The 25,617-nt window shown below is 36.8% G+C and overlaps 1 protein-coding gene across 1 annotated transcript in view; it reads left to right on the top strand.

Annotated features, from left to right (window-relative positions):
• TOMM70 (translocase of outer mitochondrial membrane 70) overlaps window positions 1-25,617 on the top strand; it is a 45,009-nt gene that overhangs the window by 6,155 nt on the left and 13,237 nt on the right. The window contains exons 2-9 of the mRNA XM_082626080.1: window positions 7,817-7,990; window positions 10,241-10,367; window positions 12,211-12,320; window positions 14,925-15,073; window positions 17,416-17,623; window positions 20,914-21,048; window positions 22,113-22,220; window positions 23,462-23,578. Coding sequence (XP_082482206.1) covers window positions 7,817-7,990; window positions 10,241-10,367; window positions 12,211-12,320; window positions 14,925-15,073; window positions 17,416-17,623; window positions 20,914-21,048; window positions 22,113-22,220; window positions 23,462-23,578 — 1,128 coding nt within the window. The remainder of the gene's footprint in view (window positions 1-7,816; window positions 7,991-10,240; window positions 10,368-12,210; window positions 12,321-14,924; window positions 15,074-17,415; window positions 17,624-20,913; window positions 21,049-22,112; window positions 22,221-23,461; window positions 23,579-25,617) is intronic.

Raw genomic sequence — 25,617 nt, forward strand, 5'->3', positions numbered from 1 at the left:
AACATTATGGAACCACGTCATGTATATTTTAACTGGATGTAAATGTGTAATTATGGTGATAAGTAATATAGTAGTTCCCTCTTAGCCAGTTTCAGCTTTCTGTAGTTTCAGTTACCCACAGTAAACGGTGGTCTGAAAATATTAAATGGAAAATTCCAGAAAAAAACAACTCATAAATTTTAAATTGTGCGCCATTCTGAGTAGCATTATGAAAATTCACACAGTCCCACTCGATCCTACCCTGGATGTGAATCATCCCTTTGTCCAGCATATCCTGCCCGTTAGTCACTTTGTAGCTATCAGATTGACTCTTGTACTAGTAACCCTTATTTTACTTAATAGCCCAAAGCACAAGAGTAGTGATGCTGGCAATTCAGATATGCTAGAGAGAAGCCATTAAGCTGCTTCTTTTCAGTGAAAAGGTTAATGTGCTTGACTTAAAGGGAAAGGAAAAATAATCATATGGTGAGGTCGCTAAGATCTATGGTAAGAATAAATCTATTTCTCAACTGTGAAGGAGGAAAGAGAAGTCTGCTAGTTTTGCTGTCACATTCAAACTGCAAAAGTTACAGCCACGGTGTGTGTTTAGTTAAGACGGAAAAAGCATTAAATTTGTACAATAAGATATTTTGAGAAAGAGACCACATTCACATAATTTTATTACAGTATATTGTTATAATTGTTCGATTTTATTTTTAGTTACTGTTATGAATCTCTTACAGTGCCTAATGTATAAATTAAACTTTATCCTTGGTACTTATATATAGGAAAAATGTATATATAGGTTTCAGTACTATTCACAATTTCAGGCATTCACTGGGGGTCTTCGAATGTATCCCCTATAGATAAAGGGGAGATTACTGTACCTATTTTATTTCCTTACACATGGATTAATGTACCTGATTCTAGCTCCTTTCCTTTTAGTGACTATATGTGTGTGATCGTCAGAATAATATTTTATAAATACTCGCTAAGAATTTACAGTGATTCCTAATTACCAAATTCATGTCATTGAAAGCCATCTGTAACATAGTCATGTTACCATCGCAGGACTTGTTTTAGAGCTCCCTTTCTGGTCTCCTGAATTTCTTCTCTGTCTGTGTGCTGAATAACCCTTTTGGCGTTGTTTTTCCTCCTTGGAGTATTTTCCTGACTGTCGTTTGTTAGTCCTTTTGGTTCCAGAGCAGATTGTTCCAAGTAACCTTCACTGAAGTAACCTTGACTGATGATTCAAACCCTGATTGTTTTCTTACTTTGTATTCTAATAAATTTATGGGGATTGAATCAATACTTTGTTGCTTTGGTGTTTAAATGTAACTTGTTTTCCATAGTAGATTTGCCTCTGCAGGAGGTGGAGGGCAGGTTCCTAGTTTTGTCTCTTTGACAAGTTTCAGCAGTGTTTGTTGTAGAGAGAGAAGACATATTTACTATGTTTCTCATTGTTTCCTTTTAGATTTATTACTTGAGTTATTTGTTCCTAAACCTTATGTTTTACCCACATAGTTTGTACGTAAGTGTGTGTATATATGCAGTTGCTACTCTTCGAACTAAAAATTTTCTAGTTATTAGCTACACAAGTTTCTAATCACATAATGTACATTTTCTTAATGTGAATTGGGGTTTCAGTGTTTGATCAGCGGTAGTTCTTTTGAGAGGCTGCCAGTTCACTTGTTTCCTGCACTGTCTCTAGAGTTCCTTCAGGATAAAGACTATCCTGTTGATCATTGTACAGTGGAGTCACATCAAATGTGCTTTTAACTAAAATGAAATCAATTACACTTGCTTAGCAAAAAGAAAAAGACCTAATTATGCTGATGATTCTCTGTCCTTTTGCTCTGGGGTCAGTAGTGAGCAAGATATAATACCTGAACTATTTCCTTTGTTTCAGTTCCAGAGTGTGAGTCTGGATGTGATTCTGATGATATTCATTCTTCATAAAGTGTGGATGACAATCCATGCAGTATAGAAGTAAAGTTTAGGCAATGTGGAGTCAGATTGCTTGTTTGAATCTTGCTTTGGGCAAGCTTCTTGATCTCTCTGGGCTTCAGTTGCTTTATGTGTAAAATGGGGATAATAATAGCTCCTACCTTGCACTTCCAGTGTGTTACTCTTCTGAAGAATTTTCAAAAGTAATTTTGACAACTGATTTTTGCTTGATGCATTAATGTCAGGATTCCATACAAGTTTCAGCTCCACATATTTTTTGAGTTCACTTGGCAGAATCACATGGAATCATGAAGTTGACTCTGCTGGACAGTTATTCATTATGATGAGATGAAACTTATTCAAATCCTGGATAAAAAAAGCTAAGTTATCTAATAGATTGCTTTAAATAATAGTTTGATTGTGTGACATACTAGGCAGAAGTGAATGTCTTTTCTTTTTTATAATTTGTCTGTATTCTTACCAGTATTCACAGAGTTTAAATTTATGCCTGTGGAAATTGAATACATAGTACCTAATCTTTTCAGTACCTAATCTTTTCAAACTGTTTTCTTTGAGGAAGAGATTAGTACTTTTTGAATCCACCAAAGTTACATGTGGGAAGCCGGAGTGGCAGGAGTGGAGTAACGGGAGTTTGGACGCTTATGTATAGGCAATAGCAGTGGGAAGTTACTGGATGGTTTTAAGCAGGGAATGATATGGTCCAGCTTACTTAAGAAGATCTTTCAGATCAATCAGAAATTAATTTGTTGTAAGAAAAGTAAGAGAAAGATGCATTTTCACAGAATTTTACTGTAAAATATTATGGAATGTTCGGAACCTTAAAAAGATTACCAAAACCAAGAGTGATTTCCAGTAACATAATGTCTTGATAGTCTTTTAAATCTCCTTAGTAGCTTTTAGATATGAAAATAGACCACATGAAAAGATAATAGCATTTCAGGGTGTTCCCATTACATTCTAGAGCTGTATGTCTTCATTTCTCATTTATAAAATATGCTTTCAAAATTGTCTTTGGGCTTATTTTTCAACTTCAACCTTTAATTCTAAAAGTTCTTATTATAACTTGAGAAGGTAGACTGAGTAGGGGAGAAAGTGACTGAAAAGCAGTGCAAAGGATTCCTGAGAGTTGGAATTAAAATCCCTTATATTATAAAGAATTGGTAGTTGTATATTTTCTAATTTAAACTTTTTCCTCCAGTGCATTTATTTTGATTTCTACCTGGTATTGGCCTCAAAGCTTGTGAAAATAATGTCTAATTCCTGACACAGCAGAATGCTGATGTTGATTGATAAGCTGACATTGTGCTAAGTAGCTTTTTGTCCTAAATTTTACCAGTGGGCCAAAAAAATTAGCTTTTCTGTACTGTCCCTGTTGTAATGCCATTCTTTCTTTTCATTTTTGTTAGTGAAGGGAAGCCATTGGACAGAAACTATTGTGGTGGGGGGGTGCAATGAGCAGAAGGTGATAGGGAGGTTAACTGAGATATTGTTCTCCCCAAACATGGTTTGGTAGCGCTCTGCAGTGACAGTGGGAGAAAATTTGCAATTTGGTGATTTGCCTATGTAATTTGATCCTTTTTCACTCAATGTCATAGCATCTTTTTTTTTTTTTTCCAGTACAGTAAGGAAAGGAAATAAAGCAGCTTCTGGTTTAGGCCTTAGGTGATAAGGAATTTATAATAACTTTTAAATTTTTATTTATTTTATTTATTTATTTTTGGCTGCGTTGGGTCTTCGTTGCTGCATGCGGGCTTTCTCTAGATGCGGTGAGCGGGGTCTGTTCTTCGTTGCGGTGCATGGGCTTATTGCAGTGTATTCTCTTGTTACAGAGCGTGGGCTCTAGGTGCGTGGGCTCAGTAGTTGTGGCACGCGGGCTCAATAGTTGTGGCTCGCGGGCTCTAGAGCACAGGCTCAGTAGTTGTGGCGCATGGGCTTAGTTGCTCCACGGCGTGTGGGATCTTCCCGGACCAGGGCTCGAACCCGTGTCTCCTGCATTGGCAGGTGGATTCTTAACCACTGTGCCATCAGGGAAGCCCCTAGGAATTTATAATACTTTTTAAAGGGAATCTATTGTAAAACTTGACTGAATGGAGGGAAATGGGTAATTGAAAGATTCTCTTGGTTGGCTTTAGGTTGATTTAGACCTTGCTGAATAAAAATTGGAAGTATCCATCTTTCTAAGGAGAGGAAGCCTTGTGTACCTATCCAGTTTTCTGTATTCTTTTAACTTGTCTGCCTTCACCATGACTGCTTCTCCTTGTATTCTGTGTGACATCCTGTAGCCTTAAACTTCCAGTAGACAGGAAAGAGTTCATTGCCTCTTTGTGTTAATGAAACAAGGTCATTACTCTGTCCAAAGAAAGTTCTTTTTATTTAATCTGCAAATCTTTAGTAAAAATACTAAATAGATTTTCAATATGTTTGTAGCGGAACATACTCCTCACAGGCATTTGATACATTATTTTCTCTATCAGCAGTGCCTGGCATATTAGATTGTGTATTAGCTATGTTCTCAATGACTTAGAAACATTGTAAACTTTTTACAAGAAATTGAAATAATGTTTTTCTTGTTTTTGTATTTAACATCAAAAGTTATTGTTTCACTATCTTGAAGTTTTATTAGGCATACAAAGGTTTGTGGTAATGATGTTTTCTTGGTAGATTGTATCTTTTATCAATAAAACTGCCCACAGAAGTGCTCCATCTGAGGCATGTGAATGGTATTTTGTTTTACTGCCTTTTTGTCTGATACTGACTTCTTTTTTGCAAGTATTTGCATTCTGTAACGTTTTTACATTCTTTTTTACATTCTGTAACTTTTACATTCTTTTTTTGACCTGTTATTTTGTTTTAGGTCATGCCTTATAGGTAACATGTGGTTATTTTTTATTTTAAATAGTTTATTTGGGCTTCCCTGGTGGCTCAATGGTTGAGAATCCGCCTGCCAATGTAGGGGACGTGGGTTCGAGCCCTGGTCCAGGAAGATCCCATATGCCGTGGAGCAGCTAAGCCCACGAGCCACAACTACTGAGCCTGCGTGCCTAGAGCCCATGCTCTGCAACAAGAGAAGCCACTGCAGTGAGAGGCCCGCGCACTGCAGTGAAGAGTAGCCCCCGCTCGCCGCAACCAGAGAAAAGCCTGCGCACAGCAACAAAGACCCAATGCAGCCTAAATAAATAAATAAATAAGTAGGTAGGTGGGTAGGTAGTTTATTTATAATAGGGAGATTTAACCTATTTACATTTATTGTTATTATTGACATGTTTAATGATTCCTGCCATATGTACTCCACTTTTTTGTTTGTTCCTTTACCCTCTCCTTCCTGCTTTTTGTTTTATTGATCATCTCCACTGCTTTGGGGTTTATTTTTAGTGGTAAGGAAGTTGTACACCTCTGTTTCTGTTCTTGTGTTCAACCTTAAATGCTAATTTAGCTAGGTATAAGATTTTAAGTTCAAGATAATCTTTCTTCAGGACTTTAAAGTTGTTGCTTCATTGTTTTTAAATACCTAATGTTGGTGACAATATGACCCCAGTTTGGTTCTTTTTTTCTTTGTAGGTAATCTGGTTTTTTTCTACCTAAAAACTTTAAGGATTTTTACTGTGAAATTTCACCATGATATGTCTAAAAATGTGTGTCTTTTTTTTTCAACTCCAGAAATTTTTCTAATATTTTTTAAAACAGTCCTTTCTATGCCTTTCCTTCTAAAATTCAGATAGATAGACGTTGGAACTTTGGTATTTATACTCCATATCATCTAACTTTTCCTCCAAACTTCTCACCTCCCTGTCCTCTGTTCTTGTTGCATTCTGGCAGATTTCCTTGGCTCTGCCTTCTACTTGTTAATTTGCTCCTCTGTTATGCCCATTCTAATATACAATCCATCCATTGAGTTTATTGTAATAATCCTTTTTAATTTTCAAGATGTCTAATTGGTGCTCTTTAGAAGCAGCCTTTTTAAAAATGACTGTGATAACCTCTCATTCCTCTGATGTTAAATTTTCTGTTTGCTTTGTTTATCCTGCTTTCTCAAATACTAGTTTTTTATTTGAATCAGGTGCCTCTCTTTTATGGTATTAATTTTCCTTTATGTTAGCAATTCTTGACAGTATCGTCTCTTGGAAGATAGGCAAGGTATGCTTGTCACTTGTCTCTTGGGTGGAGGGGATCCTCACTCCTTCTGAATGATACAACCCTACTCCAGTCTGACTTCTCTTTCTCTTAGTGGAGTGGGAGGACTGATGAGGTTGCTTCAAGTGCAGTTTTCCAGCAACTAGAATCCACAACTACATGAGAGAGTCCTAGTTGTCTTCTAGTATGAATGTTTTGTGCTGAGGATTTTTACTGTCAAAGTTTTTGGAAGGTGATTAGGCTATTTACAAGTGGAAGATTTCATATTTATCTGTTACTCTGTTTGTGTTCTAGTTGGCTCCTTTCATCCTCCCACATCTTATTTTAAAATGAGCATGTTTCTTCTTGACACTAGCTAGCTTAAACTAGCTGTTTTATATTCTGAACTTAAAGTTTCCTACACATCCTTCTTTGCACACTATAAAAAAAAACAAAAAACAAGAAAAACAAAAAATTATAGCTACATTCAGACTAAAGGAGAAGGGAGACAAAGGTAAATGGAGGGGGAAAGGTAGCAAAGAAGAATGAAGCAAGAGGAAGGGAGAAAAGAGCAGATACAGAAGGTTGCTGTCCCATCGTCTCTTTGTGACTGAGATGCCCTGGGCCCCAAGCAGCATGGCCTTCCCTGTAAGTTAGTTGGGGCGGTAGCTACTTCTGCTTTTACTTTGTCAGTGCTTACCTATTGGAGATACACGGGTTCTTTCGTAATCACATATTTGTTAAAGTTGAATGATGTTGACAAACAATAAAGTTTGGGGTGAAGATGTGCCATGAAGCTCTTGGACCTAGTAGCTGGAAGCTAGATAACTGGATTTGTCTACAAAGATGCTTCCCAAACGCTGACTGAAGCTTTTGCAACTGTCCTCAATGGGTATTAACTACCAACTCATCAAGTATGTGAGATGGCTCCTCTAGGAAGCAGATTCTGAGACAAAGATAGGAGTCCCCCAAATGTATTTGATTAGCAAACAAGAGATTTGGGATAACAATTGTAATGAAGATGGCAAAGTGTTTCTAGTATCTCTTCTACACTGTTGACAAACAGCCTAATAGAAAAACAGCAATACGTGTCAGTAAGTGGTTTTCAGAATGAAAAAGTCCAGTGGCCAATAAACAAACATGAACGGATTTTCAAATTCACTGATAGTGAGGAAAATGTGAATTGCAATAATATGTGAACTAGAATTATGTTACGCTGGGGTTTTTCACCCTAGGCACTGTTGACATTTTGGATCAAGGTGGTGGTGTGTGGGTGTTGTCCTGTGCATTGTAGAATATTAGCAGCATTCCTGGTTTCTACCTACTAGATACCAGTCGCGCCTCCTCCTGACCCCTAGCTGTGATAATCAGAATGTCTCCAGACATTGTGAAAGGTACCCTAGAGGGAAAATCATCCCTGATTGAGAACCACTGTTTTATACTCATTAGACTGGCAAAAATTAAACACAGCTATCATATCTCTTGCTGGTAGGAATGGCAGAAAAGTGGTACTTTCAAGCACTACAGCCTTTTCTTGGGAGAAGTCCGAGTGTTTTTCAAGTTAAAAATATATAAACCTTTTGGCTAAGCAATCCTGTTACTAACACTCTATCCCATGACGATATTTATATGAGTGACTTGCATTGTGAACAGCCATTCTGCCCTCCCATTTTTTCTTCAGTGTGTCATTTAATCACTGTGATCTGAATCTATTACTGAGTATTGATAAGTTTTTCATAATTGTTTCCTCATATTTCAGAACTCTCTTGATAGAGCCCAAGCAGCCAAGAACAAAGGCAACAAATATTTTAAAGCAGGAAAATATGAACAAGCTATTCAGTGCTATACCGAGGCTATCAGTTTGTGCCCTACAGAGAAGAATGTTGACCTTTCCACGTTTTATCAAAACAGAGCTGCTGCCTTTGAGCAGTTGGTATGTATCCTAGGTTGGTTTTTCTGTTTGTTTTGTTCCTCTTTATTTGCATAATGTTTCAGTTAATGCCACTCAAATAAATCTAATCAACTTTTTGAAGTTGTTTTGAAATTACAGGATTTTTGTTTGGTTTTTATATCCTTTAATTACATAGCTTTTTAAGAACAAATTTTAGTTTTGCTCATCACACACACAATCCAAAGTTGTATATATCAGATTTTATGAAATTAGGTAATACAGAAAGTTAAAAGTTTCTGGTGACCCCATCCTCTTCAACAGTTTGAGTTTATTTCTTCAACTTTTGTCCCCATACATGTAATAGTAGCATACGTTGGGGGGAAAAGACCAAAAGATGAATTCCTATTACATTGTTTGCAACATATTTTTTCAGTTGCCACTGTATCTTGTACAGCTTCTCATAGCACACACAGATCTATTTCATTCTTTTTAAAGGCTATATGTAGTAGCTGTTACATGGTTGTATAGTGGAAAACATCTCCCTGTTGATGAACATTTGAATCGCTTCCTATTTTCCCTATTGCATTCAGTGTTGCAGTAAATATTTTTGTAAGTATTTTTTTGCATACTTTTGGGAGAATAAAATTCTAGAAATGGAAATATAAAGAGATAGTATCAATACCTATTCTAATAATAATATATGAACATGTTTGTTTTCCAGTATCTCACTGACTATGTGTATTATCAGTCTTAATATTTGCCACTCTGGTGGGAGAAAAATTCTCTCTCATTGTTTTAATTTGCAATTTTTGAGATGTTCGTGAAGTGGACAATCTTTTTCTACGTTTATTCGGCATTTATATTCTCTGCATTTTTTGTTCAACCAAATTTTATTGACTGTTTCATATATGAAAGGTTACTATAGTAGGAGCTGGGTCTATAAAAGCAAACAATATGCACAGAACTCAAGGATCGCAAAACAACTATTAAACATTTTGATAAATGCTTTGATTCTATAATAGACGAATGAGTGGGGTTGGTGCATAAAACAGTGCAGAATAGAGTGTTACAAATGGAGGAACAGTGTATGTAATTGCTCTGAGTTAGGCAAGAGTTTGCCATGATTAAAGAAGTATGTATAAAGGATCCTGGGGTATAGAGAGATGAAACTGGAAAGGTAGCAGAGGCCAGATCAGGCAAAGCCTTGCAATGGTAAGAAGGTTGGGTTTGATTCTGAGTGTAATGGGAAATATTTAAGGGTTTTAAATAGGGCAGGAACATCATCTAAAATTGTTCTCACTGTTCTGTCAAGAATATATTGGAGGGAGGCAAGAGTGGAGGCAGGGAGACTAAGGAAGGATGTTGTTGTAGTTGCCTAAGTGAGACATGAAGGAAAGCTGAAGACCAACAGAATTTGCTGTTGTATTGGATGTGAAGTGTGAAGAGAAGCAGGAGTTTTAGTAATAGTGGAGTGAGGAAAGAGTGAGTCAGCTGACAGTTGAATTGAGAAATGTCTCTATTTTAGGAGCGTGGTTTGGGTTAAAGAGATAAAGTTTGGAGTCATCTAATTTTAGATGTTGTATACTACCAGGACAATAGATGTGATCGCCTAAGAGAGAGAAGGGATGAGTCCTTGAGCGTTCCAGCATGTAGAAATCAGATAGAGGGGGAGAAGTCAGCTACAGAAATTGGGAAGGAGCAGCCGGTGAGGTAAATGGAAATCAAGTAGAGTGGCAACTCCTTGGAGGTTTGGCAATAAACAGGAGCTAAGAAATGGGGTAATAACTGCAGGGAATTACGGAATCAAAAGAGTGTTTTTAAAAGGTGGAAAATACTAAAGGAGGTGTTTTTATGCTAATAGGAATGATTCAGTAGAGAAGCAGATTGATGCAGAGGCAGGATAGCTAACAGTGAAGTCCTTGAAGCGGGGAGAATGTGGATCCGTACCACAAGTGGAAGGTTGGCCTTTGGTGAAGAGGGGTGCTTCCTCAGTTTTAACAGGAGGGAAAGAGGAGATGATATCGCATAGATGCAGGTAGGTTGTAGATTTGGTGGTAGAAAGATGGCTTAAATATGTCTTTTACCTATTTTTAAAAATTAGGTTGCTAATCTTTATTACAGTTATTTATATGAGCTGTTATAATGTATTGTGGATATTAACTCTTTGTATGAATTGGGAATAATTTTTCTGTTGTGGGATTCTTAATACTTGGCCTACTGAGTTTAGAAAACTGATTTCTGTCAAACAGTGCTTCCTTTAGTGTGACTTTTTTTTTAATACTTTCATTACAGCAAAAATGGAAAGAGGTGGCACAAGATTGTACAAAGGCTGTTGAACTTAATCCCAAATATGTGAAAGCTCTCTTTAGACGTGCAAAAGCCCACGAGAAGCTAGACAATAAGAAGGAATGTTTAGAAGGTGAGGGTATTTTTGTGTTTATGTATGAAAACTACTAAAGGCTTCATAGTCATTGGTAAATTTATATGAAACTCTGCCTATGAGTAGAGAAATCAATTGTGTTTAAAAGTTTTACTCTTCCCCATTGAGACTTTGTTTTCTAGTTTAAATTGAGATTGCAGATACTTGAGTACTGTCTCGGTTCCCCACTATGGAATTAAATGATTTAGAGTTTATATACCACACATTTTAAACTTGGCAATTAATGAGCATCAGTGTAATTTCATGAATAAGAAATCAGAAGAGGGGTTTTAGTGAGCGATAGTGTTTCTAAGATTCTACGTATTTTTCAGTTAATATCCTATATAAATATGAAATAATTTTGAGATGAATCATTAAAGAAAACATTTTTTGCCCTTGCAGTTTTCAAACATTATCTCATACTCAATTAGAAATTATGTAATTGATACAAAGCATCAAGTGAATTTGCCATTCTCAGTAAATATTGTAAATATTCTTTGGCCTCTAATTGGCCATATCTGCTGCCAAAACTTCAATTAGGGTATCCGCCACTGGCCTATAAAGTACATTCTTCTGGGTGATGTAGAGCTAAACCAAAATGCAATTTCTGCAGTTGAAAAGTACTTTACACTACATACTTAAATCTGCTTTAAAAGCATCAATAATCAGAAATTTAGCCATAATTTTTTTTAAATAACATTATTTAAAAGGGAAAAGCTGGGCTTCCCTGGTGGTGCAGTGGTTGAGAGTCCGCCTGCCGATGCAGGGGACACGAGTTCGTGCCCCGGTCCGGGAAGATCCCACATGCCGCAGAGCGGCTGTGCCCGTGAGCCATGGCCACTGGGCCTGCGCGTCCGGAGCCTGTGCTCCGCAACGGGAGAGGCCACAACAGTGAGAGGCCCGCATACCGCAAAAAAAAAAAAAAAGGTGGGGGGGGAAGCTGTTTTATTTATTTATTTTTTTAAAATCAGGATTACCAATTGAGAGTGGTTTAGAGAACATTTTAGAAAAATTTGAGGTTTTGTGGTATCATGTACTTTGGTGGTGGGTGGAAGGAGTGTTGCTTTGGAAAAGAGACTTCTGAGTTTTGAACCAGACTTTGAAGTTACTAAGCGATAATTGTAGAGAGGAGTTTAAATGGATTTTAGATGGAGAAATGGGATGGAGAAAAGACATTGACATTGGCACTAGCCAGATTATCAGGGGAACATACAGCAGATTGACTTGTTTGGAGGAGCAAGGATATGGAATTGTGAGAAATTGAGTTCAAAAAGAGAGAGACAGCCATTGTTCACTACTTTGAATGAAAAATTGAGCGGTTAAGGAAACATGGATCTTTTAAATTTCAAACCACTGTGTGTTGAGCTGTAGCATAGCCAGGTTAAAATGGTATTTTGAAGCAGATTTAATTGAGAACTCTGTGGCAAGATGGCTTTGGAGACGAGGAGTAACCCTGAGGCCTATAAAAAGACCAGACATGAGAGAGCCACGTTATGTTGATTTCACGTATACTTAACCGGCCAGAAAAGACTATTCCCGGATTACGTGTTTTATTTGCTGTGTACAATGTTGGAGTGATGAGAAACATCACAAATGGTGTAGTATAGTCCCTTTCATTTCACAGGTGAGGAAAGTGAATTCTAGAGAAGTAGAGTGACTTTCTGAGCTTTGAGTTGGGTCGTAAAGTATGTAAAACTAAAGTGTTGAGAATCAGTTTATTGGAAATGATAGCCACATAAAGCTATGCATTTGGTTTGGCTTTCTGTGGTAACACTGAACCCATTTGATGCCGCTAATCATCTTTGCGATAATTTCATACTTTTGTTTTTTGCATCATTTCTAGATGTCACTGCTGTGTGTATATTAGAAGGGTTCCAAAATCAGCAAAGCATGCTGTTAGCTGATAAAGTTCTTAAACTTCTTGGAAAAGAGAAAGCCAAAGAAAAATACAAGGTAAATTAATCTGAATTGGTTAATAGAGGGAGTATACATTGTGAAGGGTCGTTTCTAATTTATACTGCTTAAACTTGGGCACGATGGTTACAACTGAAATTAGATCCGGATTATATTTCTTTTTCCTGTAATCTTGGGCTTTTGTGGCTTACCTTTTTAAAATAAGAATGTAAACTATGTCCAGTATTGCACCTGGAGGATATTGAAAGAATTCATGTATATTAGAAGTTGCCAAACAATGGCCTACAGGCCAAATCCAGCCTGCCACCTGTTTTTATAAATAATGTGCCAATAGTGTTTTATTGGAACTCAGCCACTCACACATTGTTTTAGATGCTTTTAAGCTACAGCAGCAGAGTTGAGTGGTTGTGACAGAGACTGTATGGCACATAAAGCCTAAAATATTTACTATCTGGCCTTTTACAGAAAAAAATTGCCAACTCCTACTCTTTAAAGTTTTTAAAGATATGCTGTATAAATTGGCATTGGTTTTACACAGTTAGTAGATGGTTTAATTCAAGAAACATTTATTGAACAGAGGTCCATAATGGGCATTTTAGAAGGGTAGGTACAAAGACATGGTCCTTGCCCTTACAAAGTCCTTAATGAGAGGGACCATTAATAAGTATAAAAGGCATGTTATTGGTAAAGTGTCATGGAGGAATATAAGTAGAGGGCTGTGGGAGTACCACAGGTATTACTAAACATCAGTAGAGGTTTTCTGCTAAATTTCATAATATCGAGGCAGTTGTTTCTTTTTTCTTTAATAATAACTTGCTTTTCTCTTAAGTTGATTTTAATCTCTCTGTATTTTTAACTTCACATCTCTGAATATTAGCTGAGTTAAACAGAGTTAAGACAGGTTTCTTCACTGCAGGACTTTCTTGTGCTAGTATGTGTTGTGAATCTCCAAATACAGCTATCCTGGTTCTCAGTCTCTTTAAACTCTGGAACTTATTTCCTTCCCTTCAGCATCTGGTAGAACATGCTGTTTTGAGGAACTAGAACTGGTGCTCCTCAAAATATTTTGCAAAATACCATGTTAGAGTCTCACAAATTGAACTTTGAAGGAACCTCGTTTCCTTGAGTATAATGCTATTGTTGAGTAATTATACTGGTTGGACTGCAGAGTAGTAAGAAAATATGATAACCTACATTTATATAGGTTCCAAATTAGTTTACACATATATTTTCTAACCTGTTTGTATTCCACTTTGTAAATTCCACTTTGCAAAATACTTTTCATTTTATTATTTTTATTTTTACAATAACCCTATAAGATAAATAAGGATAGTATTTTTATTGCTATTTTAGAGATGAGAAAACTGAGAATGACATGTGTAAGGACACATAGCTAATAAGTGGCAGAGCAAGAATTTATATCTTGTTCCTTTGATACATAAGGCCATTACTTATAAAATATTGTTCTCATTTTAAATTTGTTAGTCTGTGAAAGACAGGGAAGTGGTAGCTTCATTTCTAAGCTGAAATAGGAAACTACAAGACATTAATGATTTATTCAACTTCAGTAAGGGCTCTTTAAATTTCTATTTAAGCTTTTTCCCTGAAGTGGTAGATGATTGCCACTTATATATTCCAACACAGGGTCTTCAGTGAAATACTTAAGTTAGGTGTATTTATCGCTTGGTGGTGACCATTTGATTTAAAATGGTAATTAAGACACACTGAATCTCTCCCCAGAGAGAACACCAAAAAAAGAGTGTGAATTCCTTAGATTTTTCTATTCAGTTTTCTTATTTACCCCACTCTCATCTATCCTAGATTAGATCATATACTTACAAAGCCAGATTCATTTTTTCCCCCTCCTTCAAATACAAAGACATTAAATCTACCAAAATAATAGAAATGGTATTTGTTGTACATACAATTTAGAATACCATATTTCCACTCTAAAATCTTTGGGTTGAATTTTGCAAAGGATCCAAAATATGTTATGAGAGCCCTTTGGTGACATTAGTCCCTTTTCCTTCTTCCTTTAAGACTTTATCATCTTAAGTATAATAAGGAGAAACAGAATACTTCTATGATTATGAATCAGGTTGCCATGGGAAAAAGTAATAATTAAAAGAGGAAATGAGATTTCATTCTGACTTTCAGTGGCACTTACTCCAATAGAGATCTTCAGATGCAGAATAAGTAGGGGACAAATGAAAGCCCATGGTAGATGGACTTAACATTGTAGCACCTGTGTAAGACATGGTCCTGAGTAGTAAATTGAGATGTTAATCTTCTAGGACAGGAAGATAATTTTAGCTCAGAAGGAGATAATTTTAACTCAGCAGTTGTTTATCTCCTTTGTTCCAGATTTCACCTTCTTTTAGTGAGTGGTTCTAAGAGTTCTTGACATTTTACATCTTTGGAGAGGGGAAAGGTTCTCATTTAAAACCTACTTTGAACAGCTGGGACTGGCAGCATTACCATTTCCACTGTCTATCGCGCTATGGTTTGGAGCCTGATATCCTTCAGTTATCTGAAAAAGAGACGCCAGTTTTTACGACAGTGCTTCTCAGTGTTCTACAAAGGCATCTGCTTCTTTGGTTAGTGTTTTCTATTTTGATGTGTATAAATATGATTAAATTTCAGAATCGTGAACCTCTGATGCCATCTCCACAGTTTATCAAATCTTACTTCAGTTCTTTCACGGATGATATAATTTCTCAGCCAATGCTTAAAGGAGAGAAGTCTGATGAAGATAAAGACAAGGAAGGGGAGGCTTTAGAAGTAAAAGAAAAGTAAGTGTCTCGAGTATAGTATCTGCTTAATGTTTTGTTTTTCTTTTTGGCGGGGACGTAGCCAAAACGGGGGGTTTTTGCTGCCCTAGAGCCAAAGTGGAACTCTGAGTCATCTCCAAAAAATCTGTTTATAAATAGATATAAATATAACAAAATTATAATATATAATAATATTATAATAATAAAAATACTTCTCTTCTCACACATGTCTATTACACCCTAAGAGTTACCTCTGTGGTGACTCAAGGTTTTACTGCCAGGAGTCTACCCTGCTTTTAAGGTCCTACATGATATTCTCAAGAGATCTCCTAGTGGAGATCAAGTGGTTGATTATATTTGAACAGGGGCAGTAACTTAAAAAATGATTGTGTAGCTCAATATCCAGATGTTTTAGTGCAAGGAAGTTTATAATATATAACTTAATTTTTAGGAGTGCCCAAAAGAGTGACTTTGTTCAAGGTTTTTTCTGCATGCCTAGGAAAATGCCATTCTTTGGGTTTGTGTTTGCTCCTGTAGAGAGCTGAAACCAAAGTACAAGATACTATGTTTACAACTGGAGGTCAAGTGATATAATGTAGTATATAAGCTATCTAGCCTGCTTATCCATTTATATTTATCAATACTTTTATCTTGCTGTTGAGGCTAGCTCTCCTCTCCAAGAGAAGGTACAACATTATTACCAACATGACATTTTTCTAATGAGTTTGGAAGAAAAGGGAATACTGTTCCCAAAGCAAAGCATAATTTTGCATCTATAGCATATTGGAAGGTTTAAGGAAAAAGATTGCTTTTAATTTGTATCTCCCAATTTTTCTACCATTATTGGCCACCTTTTAAGGGAGGATACTATGTAGAATTGAGCCAAGATGTTCAAGTTTGAGTTAGTTGGTGAGCAATCTCTTTGAGAAGATTGTAGATGGAAAGCAAATGTTTAAGGTAATGCCAATAATTGCCTCTTCTGATTAGGAAATAGTCCTTATCCCAGAAAAACTACAGTGAAGTTAATACCATTATTCTAAGAACTGTCTTGACAGGTGGCAGGACATAGCTATCTCTCACCAGAACACTAATTGGAATTGGTCCTAAGTTTTTGAATTCTATTTTACTCTGAGCCTTAGCTTCATCATTTTTTGAACGGGGAAGTAATAATTACCTTTGAGGCTTATTGTGAGGTTTAGAGGTCATGTTTGTAAGTATCTAGCACTTAGGTTCTCAATAAATAGGAACCGTTATTACTTCCAATCTGATTTAATAATTATTTTGTCTTACCCTGGTGACCTGAGGAATAAAACTAGAGTGCAGGGAATATTAGAATGTAATTATAGGAAAGGTTAGCACAGAGTTTGTAAGACTTTGACTGACATAACTTTTAAGTCACTTGCCAGTTTTCTCTTTTCAGAATATGTAGCAAATGAAATATGAAAATGTAATTTACAGTGCCCCTTAAAGGACATATAGTGTAAATTCCTTTTCAGTTCAAAAAATTCCTTCTACAAGCCTTCTCAATAAAAGTCATCATTTTAGAAGAGTGATGATATTGTGGTCACTGCTTTTTAAAAAGTAGGGGAAGGGTGTTTTCTTTAAGTACTATTTGATGAAAGGGTCTGCTTCTTTGATATTTCCACCTATTCATTCTAGGTCTCTTCTTTTAGGTGAAACAACACAACTTCTGGATGAGAGCCTTTTATCAATAGATATTTCCCTGCCTCCAGTTCTTGCTCCCTTACAGTCCATTTTCCACAGCACAGCCAGAGTGATCTTTACAAAGTACAACTCAGGTCACACCTCTTCCCTTGGGTTCTGTGACCCTAAACTTACTTAATAACTTTCTATTTCTCTGTTCTTTCTGTTAGTCATAAAATAACTGTTGCATGCCATCAATGTGCCACAGATAAGAAGGTGAATAAGACAGGATCCTTTCCTATGTTGCAGATCAGTCTGTCATTAGCTCATCTTTTGAATAAAACAGGATCCTTTCCTATGTTGCAGATCAGTCTGTCATTAGCTCATCTTTTCATGTGTCTAAATGTTGAAGCCTGGGCAATAACCCTAAGTTACTGCCATTTTCTCTGTTGTTCCTTTTTAAAAACTCTCTCTCCAAGGCAGCAAGAAAATCCCAGTCTGCATCAAAAATCCTAATCTGTTACACACACTGCCCCGCATACCACCACCCACACTCCAGTCTCACATTGACAGGCTAACTTGTTAAGGGGAAGAGGACAATTGTTTAACTCAAGTATACTAAATGTGGCAAGTTTTAGCATTTGATGCTTTTTTAGTAATTTTTTATGCTCATTTTATTAGTAATAAATAATAATTTCCTATGCTTATTTTATTTTCAGCTCTGGATACTTAAAGGCCAAACAGTATATGGAAGAAGAAAACTATGATAAAATCATAAGTGAATGCTCAAAAGAAATAGATGCCCAAGGCAAATACATGGCAGAAGCATTATTACTACGAGCTACTTTCTACTTGCTTATTGGCAATGCCAGTGCGGCCAAACCAGATTTAGATAAGGTCATCAGCTTGAAAGAAGCTAATGTGAAGGTACATTTAAAACTCTGTGTGTGTGCATGTGAAAAATTAATAATAAATAAAAATAAGACTTTCAGGTATGTTTTGCCAAAGTTTTGGCATTTCAATTGCCATTCTCCAAAAGATTACTTTTTGTTTTGGAAGGGACTACGCCTAATGATGATTGAGTTGGTGCAGTGAAACTGAATCATAAATGTCAGTGATGGATATCTTTAACTAGGAAAGGACTTCTTTTTTCCCCTGTAATATCTGGTAGCTTCAGCTTCCCCATAGAGCTTCCGCCTACTGTATTGGACTGTATTTGGGTAGGGGTAAAGGTGATGTAGCAGTGCTATAGGTAGTATTGTACATAACATGCAATATGTAGTACAGGGTTATAAAATGCATTTAGTAAAAAACAAACACATTTAATATGTTCTGAAAGATTTTATTTACATGAGGAAAAAACAAGATCTAGAAATATAATATAGAGGGGCTTCCCTGGTGGCGCAGTGGTTGAGAGTCCGCCTGCCGATGCAGGGGACATGGGTTCGTGTCCCGGTCTGGGAGGATCCCACATGCCGTGGAGCGGCTGGGCCCGTGAGCCATAGACGCTGAGCCTGCGCGTCCGGAGCCTGTGCTCCGCAGCGGGAGAGGCCACAACAGTGAGAGGCCCGTGTACAGCAAAAAAAAAAAAAAAAAAAAAAAAAAAAATATATATATATATATATATATATATATATAATATAGAAATATACTGAAATATACCAAAAGTTTTTACAGTTGTGTGGTTGGAACAGCTTTTCGTTTTCTACGTGTTCTTGTGTGTATGTAGTTATTTTTATAATTAAGATTTGGTGGGGGGGGTGTCTGTCGAATTATATGAGCCTTCTACTCAGTGTAACAAGAATAGCGGTTAGCTGCCAAAGTACTGTACTCCTTATTAGATGGTTAACATCTCTTTTTCCTCATTGAATTAAGTGAACTCTGGTTTTATTCACCTCCAAATGAATCATTCATGTATTTTATGGAAAATGAGAGTTCTTTTCAAGGCCTAAGTATTTGTTAGCAAATTATCTTAACTTCTTATAAACAAAAGTAATTTAAACTAAGTATTTGTTAAAAGTCCTTCTCAAAATAGATTTTCAAGTTGAAGATACCCTAGTAATAATTATCTTTAATTTTATTTCCTGCTGATTTTCCTGATGATTACAAATATGTTCTGTTATTTGTTTTTGTTATTGTTGTGAGGGCATTCTTATTTGTTTCATTGAGGAAAACATACGTATGTACTTTTGCCTTGAAAAAATTTTAGAGAAGAATCCTATTTCTTATTTCATGATCATGATTTTTTTTTTTTTTTTTTTGCTGTACGCGGGCCTCTCACTGTTGTGGCCTCTCCCGTTGCGGAGCACAGGCTCTGGACGCACAGGCTCAGCAGCCATGGCTCACGGGCCCAGCCGCTCCGCGGCATATGGGATCCTCCCAGACCGGGGCACGAACCCGTATCCCCTGCATCGGCAGGCGGACTCTCAACCACTGCGCCACCAGGGAGGCCCGATTTTTTGTTTTAATGGCAAGTGGTGATGCCTGTCATATGCCATGTACAAAAATGAGCTCAAAACGGATCGGAGACCTGAATGTTAAGAGCCCAAACTATAAAACTCTTAGAAGAAAACATAGGAGGAAATCTTCAATACTTTAGATTAAGCTGTGGTTCCTTAGGCATGACACCAAAAGCACAAGTGACCAAAAAAAGGGAAAACACATTCCACAGGATGGGAGAAAATATTCACAAGTCATATATCTGATAAGGGGCTTGTATCCAGAATATATTAAAGAAGTTTTTCTTACAACTCAACAATAAAAAGATAGCCTAATTTAAAAACAGGAAAGGATCTGAATAGACATTTTCCCAAAGAATATGTACAAATAGCCAATAAGAACAAGAAAAGCTGCTTAGCATCATTAGCCCTTAGGGAAATGCAAATCAAAATCACAACGAGGTATCACTTTACACCCACTAGGATGGCTGTAATCAGAAATTTGGACAATTAAAAGTATTGGTATAGGGCTTCCCTGGTGGCGCAGTGGTTGAGAGTCCGCCTGCCGATGCAGGGGACACGGGTTCGTGCCCCGATCCCGGAAGATCCCACATGCCGTGGAGCGGCTGGGTCCGCGAGCCATGGCCGCGGAGCCTGTGTGTCCGGAGCCTGTGCCCCGCAACGGGAGAGGCCACAGCAGTGAGAGGCCCGCGTACAGCAAAAAAAAAAAAAAAAAAAAAAAAAAAAAAAAAAAAAGTATTGGTATAGATATGGAGAAGTTGGAACTCTCATATATTGCTGGTAGGAATATAAAATGGTAAAATCCCTTTGGAAATTAGTTGGGGTTGGGAAGTTCCTCAAAATGTTAAACATAGAGTTACCATGTGACCCAGTAGTTCCTCTCCTAGGTATATATACCCACGAGAATTGAATTCATATGTCAACACAAAAACTTGTACACGAATGTTCATAGCAGCATTATTCATAGGAGCCAAAAAGTGGAAGCAACTCAAATGTCCATCAGCTGGGGAACAGATAAATAAAATGTGATATATCTATACAATGGAATATTATTCAACCATTAAAAAAGAATGAGCTGGGATGAAGTGAGAGAGTAGCACTGACATATATACACCACCAAATGTCAAATGGGTGGCTAGTGGGAAGCTGCACAGGGAGATCAGCTCCAATGCTTTGTGATGACCTAGAGGGGTGGGGTGGGAGGGTGGAAGGGAGGCTCAAGAGGGAGGGGATATGGGGGTATATGTATACATATAGCTGATCCACTTTGTTCTACAGCAGAAACTAACACACCATTGTAGAGCAATTATACTCCAATAAAGATATTTAAAAAAAGAAAAGAATGAAGTACTGATACACGTTACAACATAGACAAACCTTGAAAACATGCTACATGAAAGAAGCCAGTCACAAAAAGACCGCATTATGTACGATTCCAGTTTGTATGAAATGTCCAGAATATACAAATCCATAGAAAGAGAAAAAAAGACTGATGGTTTCTAGGGACTGAGAATTAGGGAGGAAATAGGGAGTGCCTGCTAATGTGTATGAGATTTCCTTTGGGAGTGGTGAAAATGTTCTAGAATTAGTGGTAACAGTTGCACAACTCTGAATATACTAAACATGACTGGCTTATATACTTTTAAAGGGTGAGCTTTATGGTATGTGAATTACATCTCAATAAAGCTGTTATTTAAAAAAAACTAAATTAGAATAAAAAGTAGTAATGATGAATCTTTCCTCATTTGGGGTATATAGCTTCGAGCAAATGCTCTCATCAAAAGAGGCAGCATGTATATGCAACAGCAGCAGCCTTTGCTGTCTACTCAGGATTTTAACATGGCTGCCGACATCGATCCTCAGAATGCAGATGTTTATCACCACCGAGGACAGGTAAATTAATTTTCTTAAAGAGTTCTGATCTTTGAATTGAGGAATTTGATACCATTTTGAGAATGTCTTTAAAGTTTTCTTACATCACTTGTGATAGCTGTGAACAAAGTATCAGAGTGGTTTACAGTTTGGGTTGGCATTTATTTAGTCCCATCTTGAACATTTGTCCTGATATTTACTTGTAAAAAAAAAAGGAAGAGGAAGGCTATAAATGTTGGCTTTTGCCAGTTCAGGTTTGTTTTTCAGGTGTTTCTGCTTCATAGGTTTTCAACAAGTAAAACATTAAAAACGTGTAGTGACAAATTAAAGAAAGAAAATGTAGTGAGCATTTTGAGTTAATGCTAGAATCAACAGAATGATTTTTGTGGGCTTTCTTGCTGTAAGGAGTTATTAGCCTGAACTATCCAGACAGTATCAAAAAAATCTCTTCTGAATGGAGTTTTATAACATGCATATTTGTTTTTTAGTAAAAATATATAGTGAAGAAAACAGTTCCCAATTTCAGCCTCATCTAGAGAAAACGCGGCTTTATAAATCTGCTTGTGTGACGTGGCTTCTTGGAATGCATTAGAGTAGAAAGTATGGGCTAATCCATATAATAACAGAAAAGTCAGGTTCTTTCTAATGGAGAATTTTATCTAATATTTCTGTCTGAGGGGTCTTAAGAAGTGTTGAGATAACCTTAAAATTCTTGGTATTTTGATCCTTACTGGTAATGTCTTTTAAGATTAATTTGAAATGTAATTAATTATCTACAGTCTGATCTACTTTGACGTTTGAAAGTACAGAGATATTTCATTTTCTAGAAGAAAAATCACTTAAGAGTGATCAAAAATGGTAGGTTTATAGTGCTTTTTAAAAAAAAATTGGACACTGGTTTTAAGTTTTAGAATCTTTCCTTTAAAATTATAAGATTTTCTAGTTCACTATTTCTAGAAAGTAATTCTATATTGAATAATTTCATGCGTAGCATTATGCTGAGCTGTACTAAGAGGCACGGTACATATTTAACTGGTGTACTTGTTATTTTGAACTGTGTTTATCTATGTACTTTTTTTCCTTAGCTGAAAATACTGCTTGATCAAGTTGAAGAAGCAGTAGCAGATTTTGATGAATGTATTAGATTAAGACCTGAGTCTGCTCTGGCACAAGCTCAGAAATGTTTTGCATTGGTAGGTTTGACTTTCTTTTGTATTTTCCTAAAAATCAATATTTCCCATTGATAACAAAAATGAGTATCATTGTCTACGAAATCATCTACTGACAGGGAGAAAAACATGTCAGTTTAGGAAGGTAGAAGTGTGTATTACTTGAGGTTCTGCTCCAGTATTTCTCTGGATACCTTATTTGGTTCATTTTGATAGATGTTTGTCCCTGATTTTATGCCCCCTAAACAGCACTCTTCTCTCTAATTCTCTACTATAAACCAGTACGAAGAACAAAAGCATTTAGAGGAAATACTCTGCAATCATTACACCATATAACTCATCTCTCATTTCGCCTTTGTAGAGCTATTAATATTCAGAAATACAGAGCTGAAAATCAGGTAAAATAAGGCCATTTCTAATGAAATCAGATACTTCAGTTAACCCCATACCCTGAGTCCTAAAAGGATTTTCCTTTTAAAGAAAGAAATTGGGGGCTTCCCTGGTGGCGCAGTGGTTGAGAATCTGCCTGCCAATGCAGGGGATATGGGTTCGAGCCCTGGTCTGGGAAGATCCCACATGCCACGGAGCAACTGGGCCCGTGAGCCACAACTACTGAGCCTGTGCGTCTGGAGCCTGTGCTCTGCAACAAGAGAGGCCGCGACAGTGAGAGGCCCGCGCACCACGATGAAGAGTGGCTCCCGCTTGCCACAACTAGAGAAAGCCCTCGCACAGAAACGAAGACCCAACACAGCCAAAAATAGATAAATAAATAAGAGTAAAAATTATTTTATAAAAAAAAAAATAAGAGGGATCTCAAATAAACAACCTAACTTTATAAAAAAAATTAAAAAAAAGAAAGAAATTGGGTCACAAACACATTTATATTACAGATTAAAAATGTTACCAGATGAAGGAGCTTTATAATACTTTTATTATAAAGTAATAATAAAGTGATAATAAATTATATTGAATTTAAAAGTCCTCTACTTATATGCAAAGTTAACCTGTTACAAGTTAGTCTTCTTCTAGAATACTGAACATCTTGAAATTGTTTAGTGGCAATGAAGTCCTAATTGTACATAGCCTATGGATCCCTGCTCTAAAGATATTCCTGTGGAACCCTTTTAGATGCAGCAAATTATGTAGCAGATTGCCTGCTTCTCTGGAAATATTTATGTAATTTTGTGTGACTTTTATAATATGTTAACATTTCCTGAGTTTTTGAGTTCTTGATTTGACAGGCCTGTTTTGATTTTTTTACACAGTATCGCCAAGCATATACGGGAAACAATTCTTCACAAATCCAAGCAGCTATGAAAGGTTTTGAAGAGGTCATAAAGAAATTTCCAAGGTGTGCTGAAGGCTATGCATTATATGCCCAGGTAAATGTCATTTTTCATATTTTTTCACTTGCCAGTTCTTTTTTCAAGAACTGCATTCATATCTTGAATGCTGGCCTGGAAATCAGAAAATAGTGCTTCTCTTGTTGCAGCTTTTGTGGAAGCAGATGGCTTTGTTCCTACTTTGTTTCTCCTGGTCCCCAGGATGGTCCTGGGTCACCTTAAGAGGGCTTCCTATGTTATACAATTTGAAAACTGTGGCCCTAAACTTGTAACATGGGGAAGCTTAAATAGAGCATTTCCTTCATGTTTTCATTTGGATTGGATTTGCAAAATTTAATTACCTTAGGAAAATCTACTGTATGCAATTGGTGAGGGAAATGTCCTTGGAAAGGGTTTTCTTTCTGTTTGATCACTGTTCTTTTAAATGGTTAGATAGTCTGTAACAGCTCATTTTAACCTCTGGTTTGTTTAAAATTCTTGAAGCTTTCCTTGGTTTAGGATTGAAGCTATGGAAATTAGGATTTAAATTTGGATTATTTTCACTTTTGGGGTTTTTTTTGGCTGCGGTGGGTCTTCGTTGCTGCACGTGGGCTTTCTCTAGTTGCAGCGAGCAGAGGCTACTCTTCGTTGCTGTGCACGGGCTTCTCATTGCAGTGGCTTCTCTTGTTGAGGAGCACAGGCTCTAAGGCTTAAGTAGTTGTGGTATGAGGGCTCAGTAGTTGTAGCGCACGGGTTTAGTTGCTCCATGGCATGTGGGATCTTCCCAGACTAGGGCTCGAACCTGTGTCTCCTGCATTGGCAGGCAGATTCTTAACCACTGCGCCACCAGGGAAGCCCCGCTTTTTAAATTATAGTTTGAAGTCTTTGAAAACTTATTTATTAATTTTAAATCATCCATTTAAATGAAAATGGTTAACTTCTTATAGCCACAGTTAAAGAGTTTTTCCTCTAACTAAATGATCTCTGAATGACTGTTTCTTTCTTAGTCTTTAAGTTGAAAGCTGCTTTTGGTATCTCAAAAACCAGCCATCTCAAAATTCTATATATTTTCTCTTATTCTTCATATTCCAAAGAAATGTTGTTCCCCTCCCTCCTTATCCCCCCAAACATCACAGAAATAGGAAGCATTTAAAAATGACCGTCTGTATTAGACTCCTACCTCCAGACATTCTTAGGGTTGCTTGTTTTGTTTTTAATTTCCTTCATGTTATCTTTAGTCCAGTTATAAGAAAAGTTCCACAGGATAAAACTTTCTTTTTGAGGGTTTATTGAGAGGGACTATAGAAGATTGATTGTGTCGGATCTATTATGTAAAAGTCCTACCATCACTGCATTATTTTAGGGGTTGAAATTCTGCAGTATGAAGTACAACCCAGGAATTCTTTTTTTGTTTATTTGTTTTTAATATATTCTTTTCCATTATAGTTTAGCACAGGATATTGAGTATAGTTCCCTGTGCTATACAGTAGGACCTTGTTCTTTATCCATTCTAAATGTAATAGTTTGCATCTACCAAGCCCAAACTCCCAATCCGTCCCTCCCTCTCTCCCGCTCCTGCTTGGCAACCACAAGTCTGTTTTCTGTGTCTGTTTCCTTTTTATAGATAGATTCATTTGTGCCATATTTTAGGTTCCACATATAAGTGATATCATATGGTATTTGTCTTTCTCTTTCTGACCTACTTCACTTAGTATGATATTCTCCAGTTGCATCCATGTTGCTGCAAATGGCATTATTTCGTTCTTTTTTATGGCTGAGTAATGTTCCATTTTATATATGTACCACATCTTCTTTATCCATTAATCTGTTGATGGACACTTAGGTTGTTTCCATGTTTTGGCTATTGTGAACAGTGCTGTTATGAACATAGGGCTACATGTATTTTTTTTTTAACATCTTTACTGCAGTATAATTGCTTTACAATGTTGAGTTAGTTTCTCCTGTATAACAAAGTGAATCAGCTATATGCATATGTATATCTCCATATCCCCTCCCTCTTGTGTCTCCCTCCCACCCTCCTTATCCCACCCCTCTAGGTGCTCACAAAGCACCAAAGCTGATCTCCCTGGGCTATGCAG

The sequence above is a fragment of the Mesoplodon mirus genome (assembly GCF_964341445.2).
Source record: "Mesoplodon mirus genome assembly, chromosome: 6".
Lineage (NCBI taxonomy): Eukaryota > Metazoa > Chordata > Mammalia > Artiodactyla > Ziphiidae > Mesoplodon > Mesoplodon mirus.